The 21,229-nt window shown below is 38.4% G+C and overlaps 1 protein-coding gene across 1 annotated transcript; it reads left to right on the forward strand.

Annotated features, from left to right (window-relative positions):
* Positions 1-16,945: 16,945 nt before the first annotated feature.
* On the forward strand, positions 16,946-20,503 carry NDUFA4 (NDUFA4 mitochondrial complex associated). The gene is made up of 4 exons (XM_083825152.1): positions 16,946-17,106; positions 17,757-17,845; positions 18,192-18,252; positions 20,288-20,503. Exons 1-4 carry the CDS (start codon positions 17,065-17,067, stop codon positions 20,342-20,344), a joined length of 249 nt encoding a protein of 82 aa, XP_083681278.1. The 5' UTR covers positions 16,946-17,064; the 3' UTR covers positions 20,345-20,503.
* Positions 20,504-21,229: the final 726 nt, after the last annotated feature.

Below are 21,229 nucleotides of genomic sequence, written 5' to 3' on the forward strand. Positions count from 1 at the left end.
TATCTTCTAACTGTACTTTTGTCCTAAGAAAAAAGAATCTTTGTTGTGGTTCTGTAAAGACAATTTTTAGAGGGAGTTATACAATAGTAAGTCAGCAGAGAACACAGTCAAACTCACATAAATTACCTTAAAAATATCATCCTTAGTTTAATGAAAGTGTTGAGTTTTCAAAGAAAGAAATACAATAATGCAACATTTCCTCACCTAGGGAATAAACTCAAGAAAAGTATGTTTTTAACTCATCCATCAACTGTGAACGGCGAAATAATAATATGAAATCCTGTATCTATTTTTTTTTCCTGTCAGTGAGCAGACAGTTAAAGCCATGACCTACCTGTCTGAATCCAAACAGCAAACTCTTTTTTTATCCATCAAAACATCACCATCTGTAGTAGGGAGACTGACCTTTTCAAGTATCTTCCCAAAGCGAATTGTTCCAGCTTTCACTCTTTAACTGCACCATTACAGCAAGCACCTCTCTCAGTGATCTCTGCTCTTTTGTCTAGCATTTTATGGTAAAATATAAAGGGAAAAAAGACTGAATTGGGTTATCTTTTCTTTTTAAAATCGCAAAGAGAGGAAATCCAACATCAATGGTTTCTAAACAATAAGACTATGAAATAATAAATTGCAGATTTCTACAAGGTTTACTGTAAATGCTGCCAAGGATCCCTTTATGTATACTGATATTTCATGCACTCCTTAGGCCAGGCTCAGCCTCCATTCATTAATTATGGAATTTGTTGATTATGTAGTACACATGTTGTTAAAGAGTCCAGGAAAAGTGAAAACCAGCAGTATATATATATTCCACATATTCAATATTCTGTATATTCAATATATTCTATCTTCATTAGAAAAGCTTTCTGAATTAAAAATACCTTAAGATTGCAAAGATTAAGAAATATTAGAATTAGGGCTACCTATACCTTTATTTCTGTGGAAATCATCATGCTGAGCAATGTGTCATTTTTTTAGGTTTAAGAAGAGATGCACACTATTCCCTCTGTTACTTGCTGATATGGGATGCAGGTGTTAAATCCAAGGATTAGGAAAGATGGATCTAATCTTTTTCTATTGCAGTCAGGTCGCAGTAAGGTGCCTGTGCTCAGATGGACACTCACAAACAGCCAGCTCCTGCCTTCCATACCCTCTGCGCCCAGTGTAGAAACGCAGACATCAACATGCCTCTGTGTGAAGTTCTAGTCCTGCAAATCCATCATCAAACAGCTATTGTAACATAAGGAAAAATGTCATTTTGTACATCTTTGTTAGCTCGAGTTTGACAGAACTAAAGCAGAGACCTTCCCCCTTTCCCCTGGGTTGCTTACCTTCCTTTGCAGGCACTGTGGCACCAACCGCTGTCACTCGTGCACACAGAGGACATTATCCTCAGCTCAGACATTGCTGCAGATCCTGCCACTAAAGTTATATCCAGAAGACTCAATGGAAAACATATCGAACATGCAGCTTTCCTATCACCCTGTTTAGCTAAAATTTGTGTCTAGGCTCATCTCCCTTCTCATTTACATCAATATTTCTTTCTCTGATTTTCAAAAATGCAATTCTGATGTTGTCGTATCTATTGTAATGATTTTTCTCAGCTACTACCATTGTTCCTTTTCTATTTTTATCCCTCCAGTGATTTTCCCTTCTCTGCTGCATCAGTCATAAATTACTTGGGTTTGATTTCATTACACTTCACAGATTACTCTTTCTTTTGTCTGCCATTTATCTATGGCAGATGACATTTGCCATACGAATTTGTTTTGCACAATGTATTGGCCTCCCGTTCCCCGTCAAATTTTCAGACAACCTTTTTTCCAGGCACCCTTCATACTTAAAATGTGTTCCACATAAATACCTGCAAACTCAATTCATTTTGTCTCTCAAAATACCTTTCGACCACTATGCTTCCCTTATATGTTGTAAGGTTCAATGGATACTGTCTCTCATATTGTCTCACAGTTTACCTGTACTTTCCTGTATTACGTGTCTCCTTCTGTTTTTTTTTTTTGTTTGTTTGTTTGTTGCTTTTGGTCCTATGCTTATATTTCCAATCTGTTTGGGACAGACTCAGTATTTCCAGGAGCATCAATTTCTTTACATTTATCTACACTGCATTTCACTTCCTTTGCATTTATCAAGATTGAATTTCATCTACTATTTTATTTACTACCCAGTCTCATATGAGAGCATTTCAACTGTTTCATGCCTGAGTTATTTTAGAATTCTTGCAATAGTGGTGGTTTCTTAGTTCCTTTTCATAGTATTTTATCTTTTTTTCTCAATGTTTTATCAGTAGCTGCTTCCACAATAAATTCAACTTCAGACAGATTGTTTGCTGAGCCCTCTCCCACCTGAGAACAGCATTCTAGCATGGAAGTCTCTTAATTTCTTTTCCACAGGGAACGCTGATGGGAAGAATTCATTTCCCTGTCAAAGCACACTTCATACCAGTCACCAGCTGGCCCAATGGACACAGGTATGTTTCTTGCTGTGTTTGAAGTATAATCATATTTCCCAGTGCTAGCTTGGATTATTTTATCTAGCGGATCCTCAAATTATTTTCCCATTCCACCTAATTAATTAATCAAGTTTTTACATGTAATCTACTAGAACTTCTGATAATTTGTATTTTCTTGTTTTAAATACAATTCCAGCCCCTTGAAGGATTCATTCTTCTTTATGGCCGTCTCTTTTACTTTGCTGGAGAATGATTTCAGCTTCCTTCTGTATCTTCTCTGTCATTTCCATGTGTGTTAAGCACTAATGCTGATTCCAGTATTAGATCTCCAGTAGCTTACATGCCTATGAGAATTTACTTCCTCAGACTATCCCTCTCAGATATATTGTTATGAATGTCCTTTTTGATGTAGAACACAACCAGTGTGGATTTTTGAGTTCTGCTGCCTTTGTAGGAGTGCTAAGTAAGTGCATGGTACTGTTAGAGAGCAGCAATTCAGCTGCGAGATTTTGATTAGATCCTGCTAGTTATTCAGTGCAAAGTCAAAGTTTATATTTTTGGGTGTGGGCTCAGTAGCCACTTATTCCATGAAAGAGTCATTCATAATGCCTAACACTCTTATCTCTGCATGCATCTCAGTATGATGTTCACTCAGTCTGACTGGGGGTAATTGAAGTCCCCCACTACAACTGCTACTTGCCTCATTTTTCTCAAAATATTGCAGTCAGTGTTGCTATCCTTTGTGATGGTCACTAATAGAGACCCAATACTACATTTGTCCAATACAGGCCTGGAATTTAAGTCCATATAAATTCTAAGTCACTCACTGAGGTGGTTAATTTGTCCATTTGATTTGATTTTGATCTCTTGAACGTACACTGTGACTTTGTCCTGGGTACATTTATTCTATTTCAGGTATATTTTCTTGTCTTAATATTATAGTCTGCCACTGATTGTCTTCTTCCCATCAAGTTTAAAAGGTCTGGCATGTCAATTTTTTATGCAAGGGAGGACATTCCTGTTCCTCTATCTTATTTCTTAAACTTCTGGCTTTTATCTGCAAGTATGTGCACTTGTCTGTTGTTCCCATCTTGGGAAGTCATTTATGTAATACTCATTTTTTTTCCCATATCATATCTGAATCTTTATACCCTTTGATGTATCCTATACTGAAAAATACAGAACGTCCACAATTTCAGAAGCAGAATCGTTTCAGAACTATGTGTTGTTGTGCATTTGTGGGCTCTTTCATAGGCTCCATTTTAAACAGTCAATTATAACCTTCTAGACTTAAAGTGTCAAACAAAAAATCACGCAGTGTTCCACACGTTGTTAGTGCTGCTTGGACAGGCTCTTCACCTTCCCGGGAGAGCTCAGCCAACAGCGCTCAAGCCGTGATGTGTCACGGTCCTGCGACCCTGGAGAAAGAGCTGCGTAACGAAGAGCCAGGAGAAGCCTTGCAGGAGGGCTTGCCCCTTGGCTCTGGAGCTGGATTTAAGCTCACGTCTTATCTGTGGTCCCTGCCTGAACAACGCTGGACTGCCTGTGCCTGATCGTGCTCCTCATTGATCCTAGCCCGCTGACTTCTGACTTGGCTCTGGGCCTGCCTCATCACTACATGCTTGGCTGGCAATTGTCAGGCTGCTGGCTGACCGTGGCTGCCATCACACGCTCTGCTCTTCTTCTCTTGGTGCTGTGGCACTGCATCATCCATGCCTTGCTGTCATCGTTACCTCCTGGCTTACCTTCCCTTACACAGCAATTTCCTCTCGCAGCTCCCTGACACCTCATTCAGGTGAATTTCAAAGTACTCCCTTTATTCTGAAACTGTCCTCAATTCATAATGAACCTGCTTCTCTTCCTCCTTATACCACCCAGTCAAGATAGTAAAAGGCTGCTTTTCCCCCTCTTCCCGTGGCACCGTGAGGGGCAGGAATCACTTTACAGAATACTGTGACACAAACCTTAGTCTCCAACTTCCTTCTCATTTGTCTAATTGTTCTTCCCTTGCCATTTGTACTTGTGCACCACAACTATTTACCCTTTAAGCACTTCTTACAAGCCTATTCCCTAGGGGATTTTGTCACCTGGTAGTTTCTGCATAAGCCTGCAAGCCTCTTGGGGTCACAGACCCAGCCATCGATATGTGTGATGACAGATTTTTCCATCAATACAACCTTTCTCTTCCTCACTGTGAGAAAAAAAAAAAAACAAAACTGTGCAAAACCAGTACAGGATGTCATTCCATTCTGTTTTAATAACCAAGATTCACTCTCTCTTAAAAAGATGTGAAAAATGTGAACATAAGCCAGTGATTCCCACTGACTTCAGTGGACTCTGGCTCAGACTTTTAATAGCGCTGCCTGATATACTTTTTCCAGACCCAGCCTTTCATCCACCAGACTCAGTCTTTCATTGTGTTGTTGTTCTGAAAAAATCTGGGATGTAAAGAACATCTGCTACAACAAACATAAAAACCACAGACCTGCTGTTACTAATGGAAAGTATTCTAAGGGCTTTGATTTAGAAAAAAAGTTAATTAATTTCTGAAGAATAATTACTGCGATTGCGAGTGTCAATGACCCTTCTCACATAAAGCTTTCCCAATACAATCTTGTTTTGGTCTCACTGAGGACAAAAGATGCTTCAGCTGTACTGACAAAAATCTTTGTGAATTGTTATAAATTCTACTGAAGGGGTTTCTATAGCTTCCTTTTAAATTCTATTTAGTTATTATCTATAAACAAAAGAAGCTGAGCTAGCCTGGTTTGGATTTGTATGAAAAATTATAATGAAATAATAAAACCAGTAAGCAATAAAGAAAGGAAGTAACTGCTTTTAATGTTCTCTGTTAAGTGTAATTGTGACATTTAGAAATCCATTTGCTTCTTTGTCTAATATTCATTATTTCACTGATAAGCACAGTATGTACCAAGAATACACAAGACATCTTTTAGCATCACAGATGTTATAGAAACTAAGCTGATTTTAATCTGGTTTTGCCAAATTATGCAGATTTTTCTTGAAAATTGTATTTCTGAGAATTTGAGCCGATTTAAGATCCAATTTGTTGCAAAAGAAAGGCCATTCAGTTATGCTAGAATCTCACTTCATCATGACATCTATACACAGTTGTCTTTGCTTTTTAAAAAAGAAAAACAGTCACCAAGCCATGTCTTTGTTAAGGCACCCTGCTGGCAGCATATGGCAAAAACACTGGCACCTTGCCTGGAAAGTGCAGCAAGAACTGATGGATCCGATCTCATTCTGTGGCTGCGGAGAAAACAGACCACACTGAAGGCCAGTCTTATGGCCTGCGACCATCAATTGCTCAGCAAGAAGGACAAGTTCCTGAAAACAGATGCAGGAAGGTGAACTGATTTTGCAAGTCTGGGAAGGAGATTTCAACTTCCCAGGTGAAGGTAGAGCCCCCTACAACAGTCCCTCTTACAGCTGGACCTTCAGAAGTCGCTGTGTAATTGTGTTTTATATACTACTGTGAAATTAAGATTTCAATGTATAAATGTTTGAGAAGCAATAGTGCTAATTTAATATTAATGGGTCAATTTCAACTTAAAGTATTTCTTGAGGACTGGGATGAAATCCTGCAGCTACAGGAGTTGCAAAAGAAGCAGATTTTCTACCATAATGCTATATCACTGAGTCAGCCATTTAGCATTGACCTGTTCCATCAGAAAAAGAGAAACACAGACTTTTTTTTCTACATTATTCAAAACATAGCTTGGCTTTAGGTGAGTGCACAGTTTTGGAGGTTTAAGTGGTAGCAAGTGGAAGGGACTCTACTGTCATTAAGTAGATCCTCAAGAGACTTGACATCTCCAGTTCGAAACATGGCTCTAGGTAGAAGATACCGCTCCATCTTCCATGAATAAATTTGTATGCTAAATATCATCCTATAGCAATGTTCATTTCTATGCTTACACAGAGTAAGTATTACACTGTGAGAATTACAGAGAGAAATAGTGGCAACCCTGTACCTAAATTATGTGACAAAATACCCTAACTTTAGAAAATAACAGAAGAACTTTGAAAAGCTCATTTGTTACAGACTCTGAAACTTAGCAGAAACAACATTCTGATGTTGAAGATGTATCTTGCTTTGTCCTCTTAAATGTTTCAAAATTTTTGTTCTGTTTTGTTTTGTTTAATTAGTTTTAACAGGATTCTTATTTCCTTCCCCTTCCTTGTACCATTCCCAGATGAGCAGGGGATAAATGAGAGACCGTGGATCAAACTCTCTCCCTTTGATACTTCCACTGGAAAAAGAGAACAAGCGCAAGCAAACACAAGGCCATTGGGCTTTTCCTCATATTAGTCAAACTCAGGAAATCCTGTAAAAAAAATAAAATATGAAAATACTTCTCAATTACACTGACATAATTATAATGTGATTTTTATTTGTTGGTTTGTTTGTTTTATAATGAGAACATGATGTTCAACCATAACGATGTCTCCACAGTCCTCCTAGACGGTAGGGTGCAATTTCACATTAAATCTGCCATCTTCCAGTCTCAATACCTGTACCAAATTTTTAATTATCCAACCATACAGTGAGTCAGATTAAATTTTGATCTGACAGAAAGCCACCTTACCCCTGTGGCTTCCAAGACCAGTATATCCAGTGCAAGCCAGGGGTAGGGACACAGGGACAGGAACACGTGAAGAGAGAGGAAAGCACAAGTGCCCAGCTTGGGAGCAGTTCATGTTAGACCAGGTGGGACATACCCTGGTGGAACATACACTGACCTGGTCAGTTCAGTCTGGCCTCTAATGAGAAGGCAGAGTCCCATCTCCCCTCTCCCATTTGCTTCTCCTGGATGCTTTTTCCAATCACATCCCATATGCCAGCATTATTGTATAATGTGTACTAGTAGCATTAGCAATGAGCTGGAATTGATCCAGATAAAAACTTTTTGTTTTGTCTCTTTTGTCTCAGCCTAATGTAAACTGGCACCGACACATGCATATCCAAAGGATGGATGAAAAGTGTCTCTCTGAGTAGCTTGCTGAGGATTAAAATGACTGCGTAACCTTGGCCTTAGTGATTCCATACATCTTTTGCTGTTGCATGTAATAAAACCAAACCTGAATGAATTCTGACTACTATTTATTTGTATTCTGTGACTTAAGGTGGCTCTAAAGAAAAAAAAAAGATTCTGGGAAACCACGGTACACACAGTCTTTTCTGTTGTCCTTCAAATGACTCTTATCTCTCCTCCGAAGTCCACAGTCATGAAACAGTGTATTAGTAAGCAGATTTAAAAGAGCTAGCACTTTCAAAATCATGCTTCCTCCCCTCCCAAATCCAAGTGGAGAGGGAAAGACAGGGAGCAAAAATTCCCACTGTCCTGATTGGTTTCTTTACATGATGTATCAACTAGATGATGCAACCAGATAAAAGATCTGCTTTTACAACTCATTGAACTGGAATTTTCTGAATTTAAATCACATGAATCATTTCAGTTTGGCCAAGTTTTAATCTAAGTTCATTTTACCCTAGAAACAAATATACTGAATCCAAATTTGAGAAGACAGATTGTTCTTTTAAAGACTTATTTATCCTCTTTAAAATAACAAACAGTTTATTCCTAAACTGCCTTCCTTAGGTGATTATTTTAATATTATTTTCTATGATTCTGCTGTGGAGGGGATTGTGTAAAACTTATCTCATACGAGACTTATTTTTGTCATGAGTATTGTTTTTCCGAGCATCAGCATTTTGAATTATGCTTGCAGAAGATGCCAACTTTAAAATTTGTTACTTTCATCTACATCTGTTCTGCATTCCATGGAGAAAAGACAGGACTGTTGGGTGCCTGAACACTTTAGGAATACTATATGTGCTTGTTAAACAACTCTTTCACACAAGTATTGGTGTTTCGATTATGTCTTAGCAAATAGGGATAGCAGCCTGACAGAGGTGTTTCTTAAGGGGCAAGTCCCAAAGAGGAAAAACAGATGGAGAGAGACAACATCAACGAAGTAACATCACAAAGTATACAAGCTTGTAAGTTAGTCAGATAAATAGGTTAGTGAAAGACAGGAGCAAACATTTTTGGACTGAGGATGTTCTGTACCAGCAAGTAAACAAACAGAACACTGTTGTCTTTAATCTGATTTCTTGTGCAATATAAGATGAAAACAGCCTTTCACAGAAAAAAAAAAAAAAAGAAATTCTTTTAATTAAATTTGCTAACTCTTATGTTCTGCTGGTTCTCAAGAAAGAAAACTTCTGATGTCTTAATACATGTGAAGGATAGTATCAAAATATTCTGTAGCTTTCTCTTCACATCATTTTCACTTCAGTCTAGACTCTCTTGTTAAAATAAAATAAGAAATTCCTGCTCAGAAGTCTTACTACAATTACACATTTCATGCAATCACACAATGTGAATCTTAGAGATATACTGTATGTATCCTCAAAGGAGAATGGACTCAGTCACACATTCAAATATGTTACCATCCTTCTTTCATAAACATAGCAATACAATTCCCTACATATAAAATGAAGCTGTATTTACAGAAGAAAATAATATGGGAATACTACATTTTGAGAAGTGGTAGTTCACTGTTTTTAACAGAGCAGAAGTTTCCAAAAAAAAATAAAAAACAAACAGTAAAAACAAGTAAAGCTCAAGAGTAGCCAGAACAATTACTTTCACCTTTTCATCAATTATTTTTTACCTTTTCTAGATAAATGTTTATAAAGACAAAATGTTATTTCTCAAAATTTGTGGCAGATGAGCTAGAGTACAATGCAGCACTTAAATCCACATCCAGACAGAAACACGTTCCATCCCCTATTTCCCAAATGGAGTGAATGCAGTGTATTCATTCCTTTAATGGCCAAATTCCAGAAAGGAAGCAAGCTGGGACAGGATTTCACATTCTGCTATGTTAGAAATTATCTGCAGAAAGTACTAATGATTCAAGGGAATGTGATAATTGGAGACTGTATAAGTGAAAAAGGGCAATGCCTTGGAGATCAACTACATGCTTCTTTACAAGAACTTGGCACTCTGCCCTTCCATAGAGATTTTGCTTATGTCTAAATTGTAGTTCAGCTGGCAAAGACAGAAACAGGTTTAAACCACTGCCAACATATCAATAGTTTATCCTAATTTATAAATGCAGCTGCCTGCAAAATCAGGCTGCTTACAAAAATGATCAGCTCTTGCAATGTCTGACAGCATTGCCCTTGAAGGAGGAACCCCAAGACCAATGTTTTTGCACAGTGTGAAGCATGTGAGAATACGAAGAAACAGATACTACTGGATATTCTGCACAAGCTGGCCAGGTCTAACCAGTTTCATACCAGGATGCTGCAGGTATCCTGGTTTTGCTGAGGGGTAATGAAAGCCTGAGCTTTATCCATTAACATTTTCTGAAACACAAGTGAAGTCTCTCTCTCTGTATCAGCTTGTATCTCCAGTGATTTTGGCAAGGGCCACCGATGACATCCTAAAAGCATGATTTATTGTAGCTTTACTTTAGATTGCCTCTGGGAGCTGTCTTTATCTTTCTCCTGATTTCAGAGGGTATACTTGCTTAAACTAACCCCCTAAGTTTGGATGTCAAAGTTCTGTGAAATGTATTTCTCCTACAGTACTCTCCTTCACTGACACAAGTAAAACACCCTCCACTTTCATCCTTTTTAGACAGCTCTGTGTTACCCAGCTGTGCCAGGACCTGCAACATAACTCAAAGGCTCCTAGAGTAATCAATGATACTTCTGGCATCTGGTATTAGCAGCTGGATTTAAGTGCCTGTTCTGGCTGCGATGCATAAAAAATGATGGATTTATAAACTACCTGAAAAACATCCTTTTGCAATTTGTACTCAGAAAAAACATTTTTACCTTGCAAACAAAAACTTTCCTCTAAAAACTACAACAGAAAACAGAGACAAATAACATTTTCTCTGGAAAATACATGAACGACAGTTACTTCCAAAATAGCAGTATCTGCCCTCCTGTTCATAAATACGAAGAATCCTTCTTTACCCTCTCCATAAAGAAAACAAAAGCATATGACTCATGTTAGTGGAAGACAGATGATATTTCCTCCAGCCTAGGGTTTGTGGAAAATAGCTTGCTTAGAATGATGTCTAATCCTGTCCTCTCTGGGTTCTATCACTGTCTTAAACGAGAACAAGTTTTGGCTTACTGAAACTGTTAGATTGGGGAGACTTATTCTTTCTATAAATTGTATTTCCATTAACATACTGACATCCTCCATTAAAGAAAAAAAAATACAGAAAAATAAATTAGAATAGAAAATCTATTTATATTTTTCTAACTGTGCAATCCTTTGTTGACACAGCTTGTGCAGATAATGCCACAGCAATGAGACTATACTTTGTAAACATGCTGTTTTCATGTTTCTTTGTTAACATTAAATTGTCCTCCTTAATGTTTGGAATACATAGTGAATGTGAGGTCTCACATATCATTCCCTACAGCTGTTGCACAGTCAATTATACATGTTCTTTGTATTGTCACATTTCAGAAGCTGCTTATAAGCAGCTTTTTCTGCTCCTAGAATGTCTGCTTAACTCACTCCTATGGCAGCTGCATCAGTATCTCCTAAGCAGCAATGTGTCCTGGAAAGGGCTGTCAATACCAAATTATTGCCTTTCCAACCAAGAAGAACAGCTTTTTTCAGAGGACAAACTCTGACCCGGTTTTTATAAGCAGCCAACAGCAGATGACATACAATAATTTTTGGTAGACTGAACCTGACCATCATGCCAGCCCTGGAAATCTGTGACTTTTCTCAGTCATTGTGAATTCCCAGCATAAAAATCAGCCAAGATTTGAGTAAACATTGATAAAACTATAAGGAAACAAAAGATTAAGGCTAATTTAAATTTGGAACAACAGAGCAGAGGATTTATAAGGACTATTTATTTCTTCTCAAATACACGGAGAAGAAACAGCATGGAATGGTCCAGGAAGCACTATTCAAGCATGTGCTTCCTTACTCCACAGGAGAAACTAAAATGAATCCTTTAACCTCTTGCATTAAGATGAAGAATCACAAGCACCAAGACAACTATAGGCACTAGAAACACTCTACCTTTGGCTAACAAGTCATTGAATAGTTGAAGCAGCACCTCTTTAACAGTTCCAGGTACCAGTCCTGTTTACATTTTTTTAGTGAAGATTTTGTCTTGCTATTGAGACATTAAACTTTTATTTATAGAGTTCAGGTAGCTTTTCAAATCAAACGTGAGCAGCTTACAGGGTGATACTATCTATGGACACAATTGCAGGAAAGAGATTATCTGTAAAAGGGCACTGTATCGGCATAGTTTCAGTGGGATTGTTGCAATGACTTATTGTGGTCTTCACGTCAGGTTAAGCCTTCCAGTAGGGTGCAAGCTGTGTGGGGCTGGTGCTTCTGCATACTAATTTTTGGTGGATTGTGTAATTTAAAATAGAATATATTGGAAATATAAAGACCTGCTGTTTCACCTGCTCTCTTGAACCCAGAGAGTAAGTAGGGACCATGATTTAGTTCCTTTCAAGTGTTTGATTCTCAGCTGTTCTGCTTTTGGCATGTCATTCTCTTTCTTTGTGTTTGTTATCAATAGTCACAGAATGATATAACATTAAAACAAACAAACAAACAATTAAAGAAACAAACCACAAAACAACAACAACAACAAAAACCAACCAAACACAAAAACCCACCCACCCACCCACCAACCAACCAACAAGACATAAATGTTATAAACATTGTTATTTAAAGCATGAATATTTTCATCTATTCTGGAATGTCCATGCTGGAATGTATACGTCCCTACTTCTGTTTTTCTCTCATATCACAAATATTGAAGTCTCTTAACTTTTTTTTTTTTTTTTTTTCCCCCATCTCAGTAGGCTAAGCAGAACCCTTGCTTGTGTCAGGTGCTTTAACTCAGTTGCTTCTATGGGTTCTGTTACCTGTTATCTGTTTCAGCCCATGTTGCTCAAAATATCGCTACAGAGAAGGAAATTACTTTCATTTATTATTGAATTGAGCCAGATTTCAATCTGTTAGCTGACAGGTAAAACAGCTCAATATTCCATTATGAGCAGCCTAGGCAGCCCTGTGATTCCCTGTGAAATACACACTTTAATAGGTTTTCTATGCAAGGAACAGATAGGAGCATGGTAAGAAGTTGTGCACAATGACTCTTTTTATACTTTGCATGGATAAACAAAGAACTTCCCTCCGGGTTTTTAATGCAGTTTCACCAATAGCAATTTATGACAGCTGTGGAACTGGGATTTTATAAAAAATCTGTTCCAGGGCAAAATTCAGAATTTTACTGAAGACTTGTAAACACAAAAAAAAATTAAAGACTTGTAAATATATCCACATTTTGCCAGAAAATGCTTAACTGCAGGAAAGAAGTTAGATCTTCAGGAAAGAAAGATTAAGGAAATTCTTACTTCATTACATTACTGATAATTTCACTTTTGCTGAACAGCACTTATTCACATATTCTCTTTGTATAAAAACATTATTTGTTTTCATTTTAAAATAAAAGCCTTTATTTTAAAGTAAGGATTTACTTGCTTTAAGTAATTATAATTACTTTAATGCTAAAGCAGTCTATAAAACTGTACACTCGATAAAATAGTAGCAATATGAAAGCTCTGTAAACTAGGGCTAATATATTTCAGTTTACAAATAGCACTGTAAAAACCCAGGAGACAGTTTGTATTTTTATAATATAAATTAATGATCAGAAATTATATACACAAATGCAAGTGAACTAAAAAGTTTTCTGTTCTCACTTGGTATTAATAGAGTACTATTCTTTGATTTACTAATCGTATTTTAAATTATTTCAAACTATTCTTCCCTTAGTAATAGTACATTCAAACATTGTCATTATTTTTTTTTCCCAGATCACTAGCACCCCTACTTAACAGACATTTTGCTTATATGGTTGCTAGCGGGTTATGCTACATAACATATACAAACTTGTTACAACTGAATTCAGTTGTGTTTTTGATAAAACAATTGAACTATTATAATGCTAGGATTATTGTGTACTTTTAATGATTATACAGAGACGATAAACTTTATCATCCCATACTTGTGACAGGCATAAATGAAATAAGTAACAGAACATTTCTTTACCATATATTTCAGTACAATTCATTACTTATTTGTTGTGTTATAGCTGTTGTGGTTTTTTTTTTGTTAGTATTCAAGATTTATAGCAGCTGTTTTCCTTTCACCATAGTTCCTTCCTAAATGCTACATATATTTTTGTTGAAGTTTTAAAAAATCTGGTTTATACCCATTTTTTTTTTTCGTTGTAAATATAGCATTTGGCTTAACTACCTGTAACATACTGCAATTCTTAGATATGTTAGAATATTTACACGGTTACACTTTGCTCTCCTGAAATTCTTTTTCTCTTAGAATTCTTTCTGAAAGCTTTTGCTTTTTCACAAACACTGGTATCTCATACAGAAAATCCTCAGTTTATACGTGTTTCTGATTAATAGAGAACTGCCATGGATGATACAGGACACAAAGAATGACATATTCACAATAAATTGATCTGTGACCAAACGGAACACCTCCAAATCTAATAGTCTTTCCTTCCTGTTTTCCTCCAATTAAAATATGTAACTGCAAACAGGACTATAATTATGTCTTTGTTGATTTTTGCAGTTGACTGAATGACGTCAGCACACCTTAAGAGTGCAGTTCTTCAGACAACCTCTGATTTTATTATGACTCCATATTCCTATTTCTTAGATCATAAATGATTATACCTGTGGCTAAAATTAATTGCTTTAAACATATATATATGTGTGTATATATATATATATAAAATGAAGCCATAACTCATGTTAAATAAGGCAGAAATCTGTGTATATATGATTTATAACAACAGGTAAAGTTTAGGAAACAAGGTCTTTAGAAACAGGAAGGCCTCAGAATACAAAAATAAAGCATCTGGAAAAGAAGAAAAGCTTCTGAAACCAAAAGCTTAAGTGAACCTAAGCCTGAGGATAAGAACAAGATACAATAGCAATCTGAGGCGGACAAGTGATAGACAGAGAGCATGAGTGAGGCTGTACAGGAGAACAAAAGAAAAGGTGGAAAAATAAGTGATAAAGAACCAGAATAACCCAAGGACTCGATTTTCAGCAGTGCTGAGCACTACTGCAAATCTAGCCCCTTAGCTCTTAATGGACCAGTTCATCACAAAACCTTGCCGAAATAGCTGAAGGATTTATAGATTCACTTATTTAGACAGTGGAAACGTACACAAAAATAGCTTTACTCAGAATAAAAGAAGTGACTAGTCTAACTAAAGCATCATAAATTTAATTGGCAGCTGTGAATACACAGACACCAAACCTTAAGAGGAAATAAATGTGTTTACTTTTCATATTGATTAGATAAGCAACAGATAAGAGAGTGCTAAATAAAGTTAGAGAATTTTACCATTTACTTCCTCTTTAAGGGAGTGGATGGGTTCTTGATGGGTAACAGAAAATTGTTAAGACTTTAACTAAGACCAATATAATTACATAATTACTATAAATTAGCACATGCCTATACACACACACACACATATAACTACTTACAGCGTAGTTCTAGCACACAAACGTGGCAACTAAGTAGGTATTTCCAGGAACCACAGATCATCAAAACACCTTTGAGGTGGCTTATGTTTATACTCAGAATTTCACCAAGACAAGCAATTGTGAAACTGCATTTTTACCAATGCTTACCCTGGCTGTACTATTAGAACATTAACTCACAGTTTCTAAAATTACAACGAAAAATTCTGTTTGCTGCTTGTTTTCACGCTTTACTTCTTTTTGTCAGTAAAATTATTAATTGAATGTGATAATCCAAGTAAATAAATATGAATGTAACATAAATGACAAGACATGTATATGAACAATGAACCAGCTGAGCTGTACTGGCCCAGGCAATGAAAGCTATGTACACAATGCTTAAAATTTATGAAAGCCCATAAAATGCATGACAAATTTTGCAAATTGATCAGGTGCTATGCCTCTGTTTAAAATCATAAAAGCAAGAAAACCCAGCAAAGGTATAAATCATAGAAAAAAAAAAAAATCCTGAGAAGCAGGTAAAAACTTGCATATTTCCTAAAAATAGATGCCTGAGATATGCCTAGTGGAAATAGTGTACCCCTGATGGTCTTCCCTTAGACCAGGCTACTCAAAGTTTCTGGATTTCTGTCCCTCAGCCTTAGAGCAGCTGCACAGGATACAGCAGGTTTGTAATCTGAGGCATGTTCGCTCAGCAGCTATGTATGACTAGTGGCTATCTACCTGGCCTCTGGTCTCTGCCAGTTATTCTGCAGCTGCTTAAGCAACTGGTATTTTCTGTGGAGAGTTGAACTACCATACTAAGGGGTGAGCAGCGTAACCTTGCAGGTTTCAGGGATTCCTCTGATGTACAAGAAACAGCAGTGACGCTATTATTTTCATTACTTTTAACCGCATGGAGAAGTCATCTTTTCATTTGGAAAACCTAGAAAAATGCTCTCCTCCTTACAGTACAGATTGAAATGGTTAACGAAATCTTGGAGCACCATACCTATAGCCCTTTCTATTTACCAGCTCTGAAACAAATGAGGGAGACAGGTGATGGGATGCATCGCGCCAAAGAAAAGTTAACCTTCTCTGGTGGCACGACCCAGCTGCAATCTGCAGCCATGCAATGACTTGTCAAGTGTATCTGCACAAGTTGCCGACCGTGGCCGACTGCCAGCATTTTGTCTAGTGCAGAGTTATCTGTTAACTAGATTAAATGGGCTCTGGCAAATTGAAAAAGGTTGGATAATTGGATGACAAGCAAGGCACCAAGGGATTTTCAGAACTTGTCGTGACTGCAACAATACAAAACAATTCTTGGGGAGTTGCAGAAGTCAGCCTGTGGAAGTAGGAAGTGAAATAAAGCACGTCTGCTTACATATATTTATTCTCTGCCATTTTATTTTTTCTTACTTCAAAATTGTACTTTAATACTCATTCACCCAAGCCATTGGGTGAAAGAAGGTTCTCCGCTTCTAGGCGGGGAAAGGAACTGTTTTGTCTCAGGTCAGAGGAACGCTGATATTCCCTCCGCCTAACAAACATCCCTTATCGCCTGGGTGCCAAGAATCTCCCCTCTCGCATTACTCTTTTTGTGAAAGAAATCGCACATCAGGGGCACTACTGAGCTCAGAGCCTCGCAGGCGCAGGCGCCGCTCGCACCTCGGGCCGAGCCGAGCGGAGGCGGGTGGTCCGCGGGGTGCCCGGGCGGGTGCCTGCAGCCCCCCGGGGACGGCGCTGCCCGGCGGGCCGGGGGCCGCGCTGAGGCGGGGGGCGCGGGGCGGGCGCAGGGCTCGGGGCGGCGCGGCGGGGCCGGCGGCGGCGGGCGGCGGGCGGCGAGCAGGCGAACGGCGGAGGCGCTACATCCGGGCTGCGGCGGCGGGCACCTGCCGCCCGGGGGCCTCGGTGACATTGGGCCTCGGCGGCGAGGCGGGGAGGGCGAGCTGCGGAGCCGGGCAGGGAGAGGGGACGTGCGCCAGCTGCCGCCATGTTCCGCATTATGGTCACCCACGCCAAGAAGCACCCCAGCGTGAGTACCGGGCGGGCGGGGACCCGTGCTGACCTCCCCGCACGGCTGCCGCTGCCCGCCTCGCCTCCCCTTTTCTCCCCCCTCCACGTTCTCTCTTCCTCCATGTCCTCTCCTTGCCTCAGCGCCCTCCGCTGTGCCCGGGTTGCCGGCCTCGGGGCGCCCCGCTGCTGCTCGGTGAGCCGCGGCCACGCCGCCTTTTTTCTCGGCTGTGCATGGGCCTGGAGCTGCGAATCTCGAGGTGTCGCTGCCATTTCTCTCGGGTGCCCTTTTCCTTAACCCTCAGCCCCCTTTTCGTATGTTACCACTGGGGGGTGCAAATGGCTGGGGCTGTTGTGAAGGGGCAGGTACTGGGTTCTGAGAAATGTGCTGCTGCGGTGTACTGGTGGCTGCAGAGGTAGCAGCAGTTGTTCCGTGTCTTTGTTACTGTCGGTAATTCTGTTTCTCAAACCGCAGCTACGCCAAACCCCAGCAACACTTCTCTCAAGCCCCAGCACACAGGGAGCTTGTGTCGACGTTTTAGAGGGCCACAAGCAACGGCTCAAAACATTGGAGCTCGTTCTTTTATTTGTCATTGTTGTAACCAGAAATGTAATGCAATAATATAATTTTGTTGCATTGCAGTATGTCATTGGAAGCATTTTTTGTTGCAGTTGATCCCTCTGTTTTTGATCATTGGATCGGGAGGCGTTGGCGCAGCCCTGTATGTCATGCGTTTGGCGATGTTCAACCCAGACGTCTGGTATGTATAAAACAACCCACAGTGTTAGTCCTCTCAATGCTTTTATTAAAGTAAACTTAATTGCCTTTGTCTTTATGCTTCTGTAGCCCTTAATATATAGTTCTATTATTATTGGCACCAAATTAGTGGGGTTTTCTTGGATTTGGAGATTTGATTGTATGATTACCATACGACATTTAGAGACTGCTGACAAAGGACCGTATCTTTCTCTGGAGAAACTTATTTAGATACATGACTGCCCATGGTCTAATAACCCTAATATACATACAAATTTTGTTTGTTTTTTTTTGTTTGTGTACTGTGATTTTTCTCAATATGGTCTAATATCTTGAATTTCTCTCAATAGCTGGGACAAGAAAAATAATCCAGAACCCTGGAATAAACTGGCTCCCAATGACCAGTATAAGGTAAAACAAAAACAACAGATTTTTAGGAAACATGATACCAAAAGCATAGCTTACTGCTTTAGGACGCTTGGGTATATTAGAAAGTAGCTGAGTAAGTCACATATGTTGCGCAGCAAAGGAAATACATTTATCTTCAGAAGTCAGAGCAGAGATAGCTATTTGAGATTTAAAACTTTCTTAGAGTTGGTTGATAATGGGCCAAAAGGAGTCTCTGTACAGAAGCAGTTATGTATATAATTCTCTCTAAGAAAGAGAAGTATTATGTGCCAGAAGAAGAGTATACTAGCACATAATGCTCAGAGGAAATAAAATACAGGAAGAAGAACAAAACTTTATAAGTTTTGAACTAAAACTTTCTAAGTTCCAAACTATTGGCCTCTAATTGTGGGAAGCAAAGCAGGATAATGTCAGTGTTTAACATAAACACTAATTCAGTTCTACAGCCAATTGCTCGAAAACAATTGTCTGTAAGTAATAGATGCAATAGAACGGTTCTTTAATATCCAAGATATTTCATTGAAATAATGAGAAAGCATGGAAAGATGTGTAAAGCAGATTGTAGTTTACTAAAATGGGGTTCTTCTACTAAAGATTTCTGTTAAGGATGGTTTTAAGATTATCCACAAACTACTAAAAAAGCAAACAATCATACCCCAGTTTCAATGTCATGTATCTATTCAGTACCATATCTTAGTATGCCAATCATTTAAATAAGCAAAAAAACACACCCCAGAATGAAATGTTGCAGTTCCCTTAAGAGTCCAAGAAGAACATAGTGCTTCATTTTCATTGCTGTTTCTGGAATGTTGCCTTTCTTAAATATCTAAGAAAGGCAAATTCAATGTTGTGCGCAGTATGAATTCTTTTAAAGAGTGCATGCCTTCTGTGGCATTCCCAGTCTGTGCTAGCATACAAACACAACCTCAGGGTTTACCATATTTGGGTTTGTGTATCACTGTGGATTTTTTTTTTCCAAGACTGTACTGTGGGAAATGAAAAGGCAAAAGCTCTAAATTGTGGATGACTGTTCAGTAAAAAGCTCTGATAAAACATTAAGTTGCAGCTTTTGATGAAATTGCATTTGTTTTGTAAACTTTCTTCTCTTTGGAAAGGCTGAGGAAGTCAGTATTTCGAAAGAGAAGAGTTGAAGGAGTGATGATTGCTGTGTGAGTTGCACAGAAAGCTGTAATTTGAATGTGTTAAAGCAGTCTTAATTCCACTCTCAGTTCTGGGCTTTTTTTTTTTTCTTCATATGAAGAAGTTAATAACTAAAATTGAGTTTGGCCTTGACTAAAAGTAATCAAACTAATACATACTTTCCTTTTTTCTTTTTTTTTTTTTAAAGGAACAACTATAGCATCATGTGCTTGACATCAAGTCAGGCTGGATGCCAAATATACCTTTAGTATGTTCATTGTCCTCAGTGACAATCTGTACTGTTCTGAATGGCTTGCAATGGGATGCAACTTTATTAATATAAATTGAGTGTGCGAAAGGATCTATCCTTACCTTCCTTCTTTGTTGGTACATCTTGAAGTTGTAGATGCATATACTTAAGCCAAATTTGGCTTTAGCAGCACTGTTGTAAATGTTCACATTTACTATCCTTTGTGCTACTTGACAAATTAGATGTTGTCTTCATTATATAGGAGCACATAGATTTGGGGCAAAAAGGGTAAACCAGCAGTACTGTCAGAACTTCTTGTATACGGACTTTTAATTCTGGGGATCAAAGAAGAGATTCTTCATGTTTTTCTTCAGTTCTAGACACCAGCACTGCCTCATCTGAAACTTAAAGTTTCTAATACTGTATGCAGAATGAAGATAACATAAAAAGTTATTGCTCTTGAAAGTTTTTTTTTTTTACTTCTCTGTTGCACAGACTCAAACTATGATTTCAGTTTCCTGATGCGAGTTCAAATGATGCATGTTTTATAATAAATACCATGGCAAATGATATTTTCTGTGGAAATGGTATCATATCATCAAGCTTCTAATTCTAATCAATATTAATTTCTTTTCCTCTCTTCCGTAGTTCTACTCGGTCAACGTAGACTACAGTAAGTTCAAAAAGGACCGCCCTGACTTCTAAGGAGCACGATCATCTCCACAAGCCGCACAGAAAGGTCTTCCGGAAGCCGTCCGCACAATTATGCTTTATCATCCAGGAAACATTCAAACTTGCCTCACACTGCACTTGATCACCTGTTCGGAAGTGTTTTGATGGGGTTTAATAAATGTCTGAAACTTGGAGTGTCTTCTGTTTGCTTTAATTTCTCAAAATTAGGACATCCAGACATTAACAGTTGTACAGTCAGTCAAATAGTAAGCAAAAGCTGATTCGCATTTGCTCTATAAGAAAGCGAAGTTGTCTTGGCATGCTTTATATGCAGTCGACTTAAAATAAGTGTTCGTGCAGCATAGCAAACTGCGTATAGGTAGCAGACAAGTCAATGGTAGGAAGTCGTTGAACGGGGAGCCAACAGATGTTGCCGTATGTTCATGAAAACAAAAACCAAGTTCTGGGGGCTGGTGTTTTTTTTTTTTAGTCATAGTTTGTTAATAAACAAGAAGCCAATTTTAAATATTAAAAAGAAAATTCTAGGAACACAATCGAGATTTCCTGTGGATAATGCTTTTTGAGGTCGTAAAGCGTACAATCAGCAGAACAGGGCACCAAATTCAAGAAATAATTACAGCTTACATAGAAGAACAAAAATTATCTTTCAGAAAGGGCCTGTCCTCATATTTTAGTACTTGGCTGACCCTTGATTTGGAAAGGCAGGAAGAAAGAATCTTTGCATCTCTTGTTTATGGTGGGTTATTTGCTTTTCTGTGGACGGCTGGTATTTCCCTGGATCAGGGATGTAATTTTTGACTACTGAATGTAAAACAGCTGTTCCTATCTTAGTAAGTTTCAAGTTCTCTTAAAGTGAACTCTACTGAGAATGAAGATAAACCAGATAACCATAGCTAT

This window comes from Anser anser (assembly GCF_964211835.1).
Source record: "Anser anser genome assembly, chromosome: 2".
Classification (NCBI taxonomy): domain Eukaryota; kingdom Metazoa; phylum Chordata; class Aves; order Anseriformes; family Anatidae; genus Anser; species Anser anser.

Bases quoted from the DNA above. Each gene is read 5' to 3' on its own strand.
- NDUFA4 (XM_083825152.1), top strand. From the start codon at position 17,065: ATGTTCCGCATTATGGTCACCCACGCCAAGAAGCACCCCAGC. The intron at 17,107-17,756 runs GTGAGTACCGGG...TTTTTGTTGCAG, and splicing joins ACGCCAAGAAGCACCCCAGC to TTGATCCCTCTGTTTTTGAT. The intron at 18,253-20,287 runs GTAAAACAAAAA...TCTCTTCCGTAG, and splicing joins CTCCCAATGACCAGTATAAG to TTCTACTCGGTCAACGTAGA.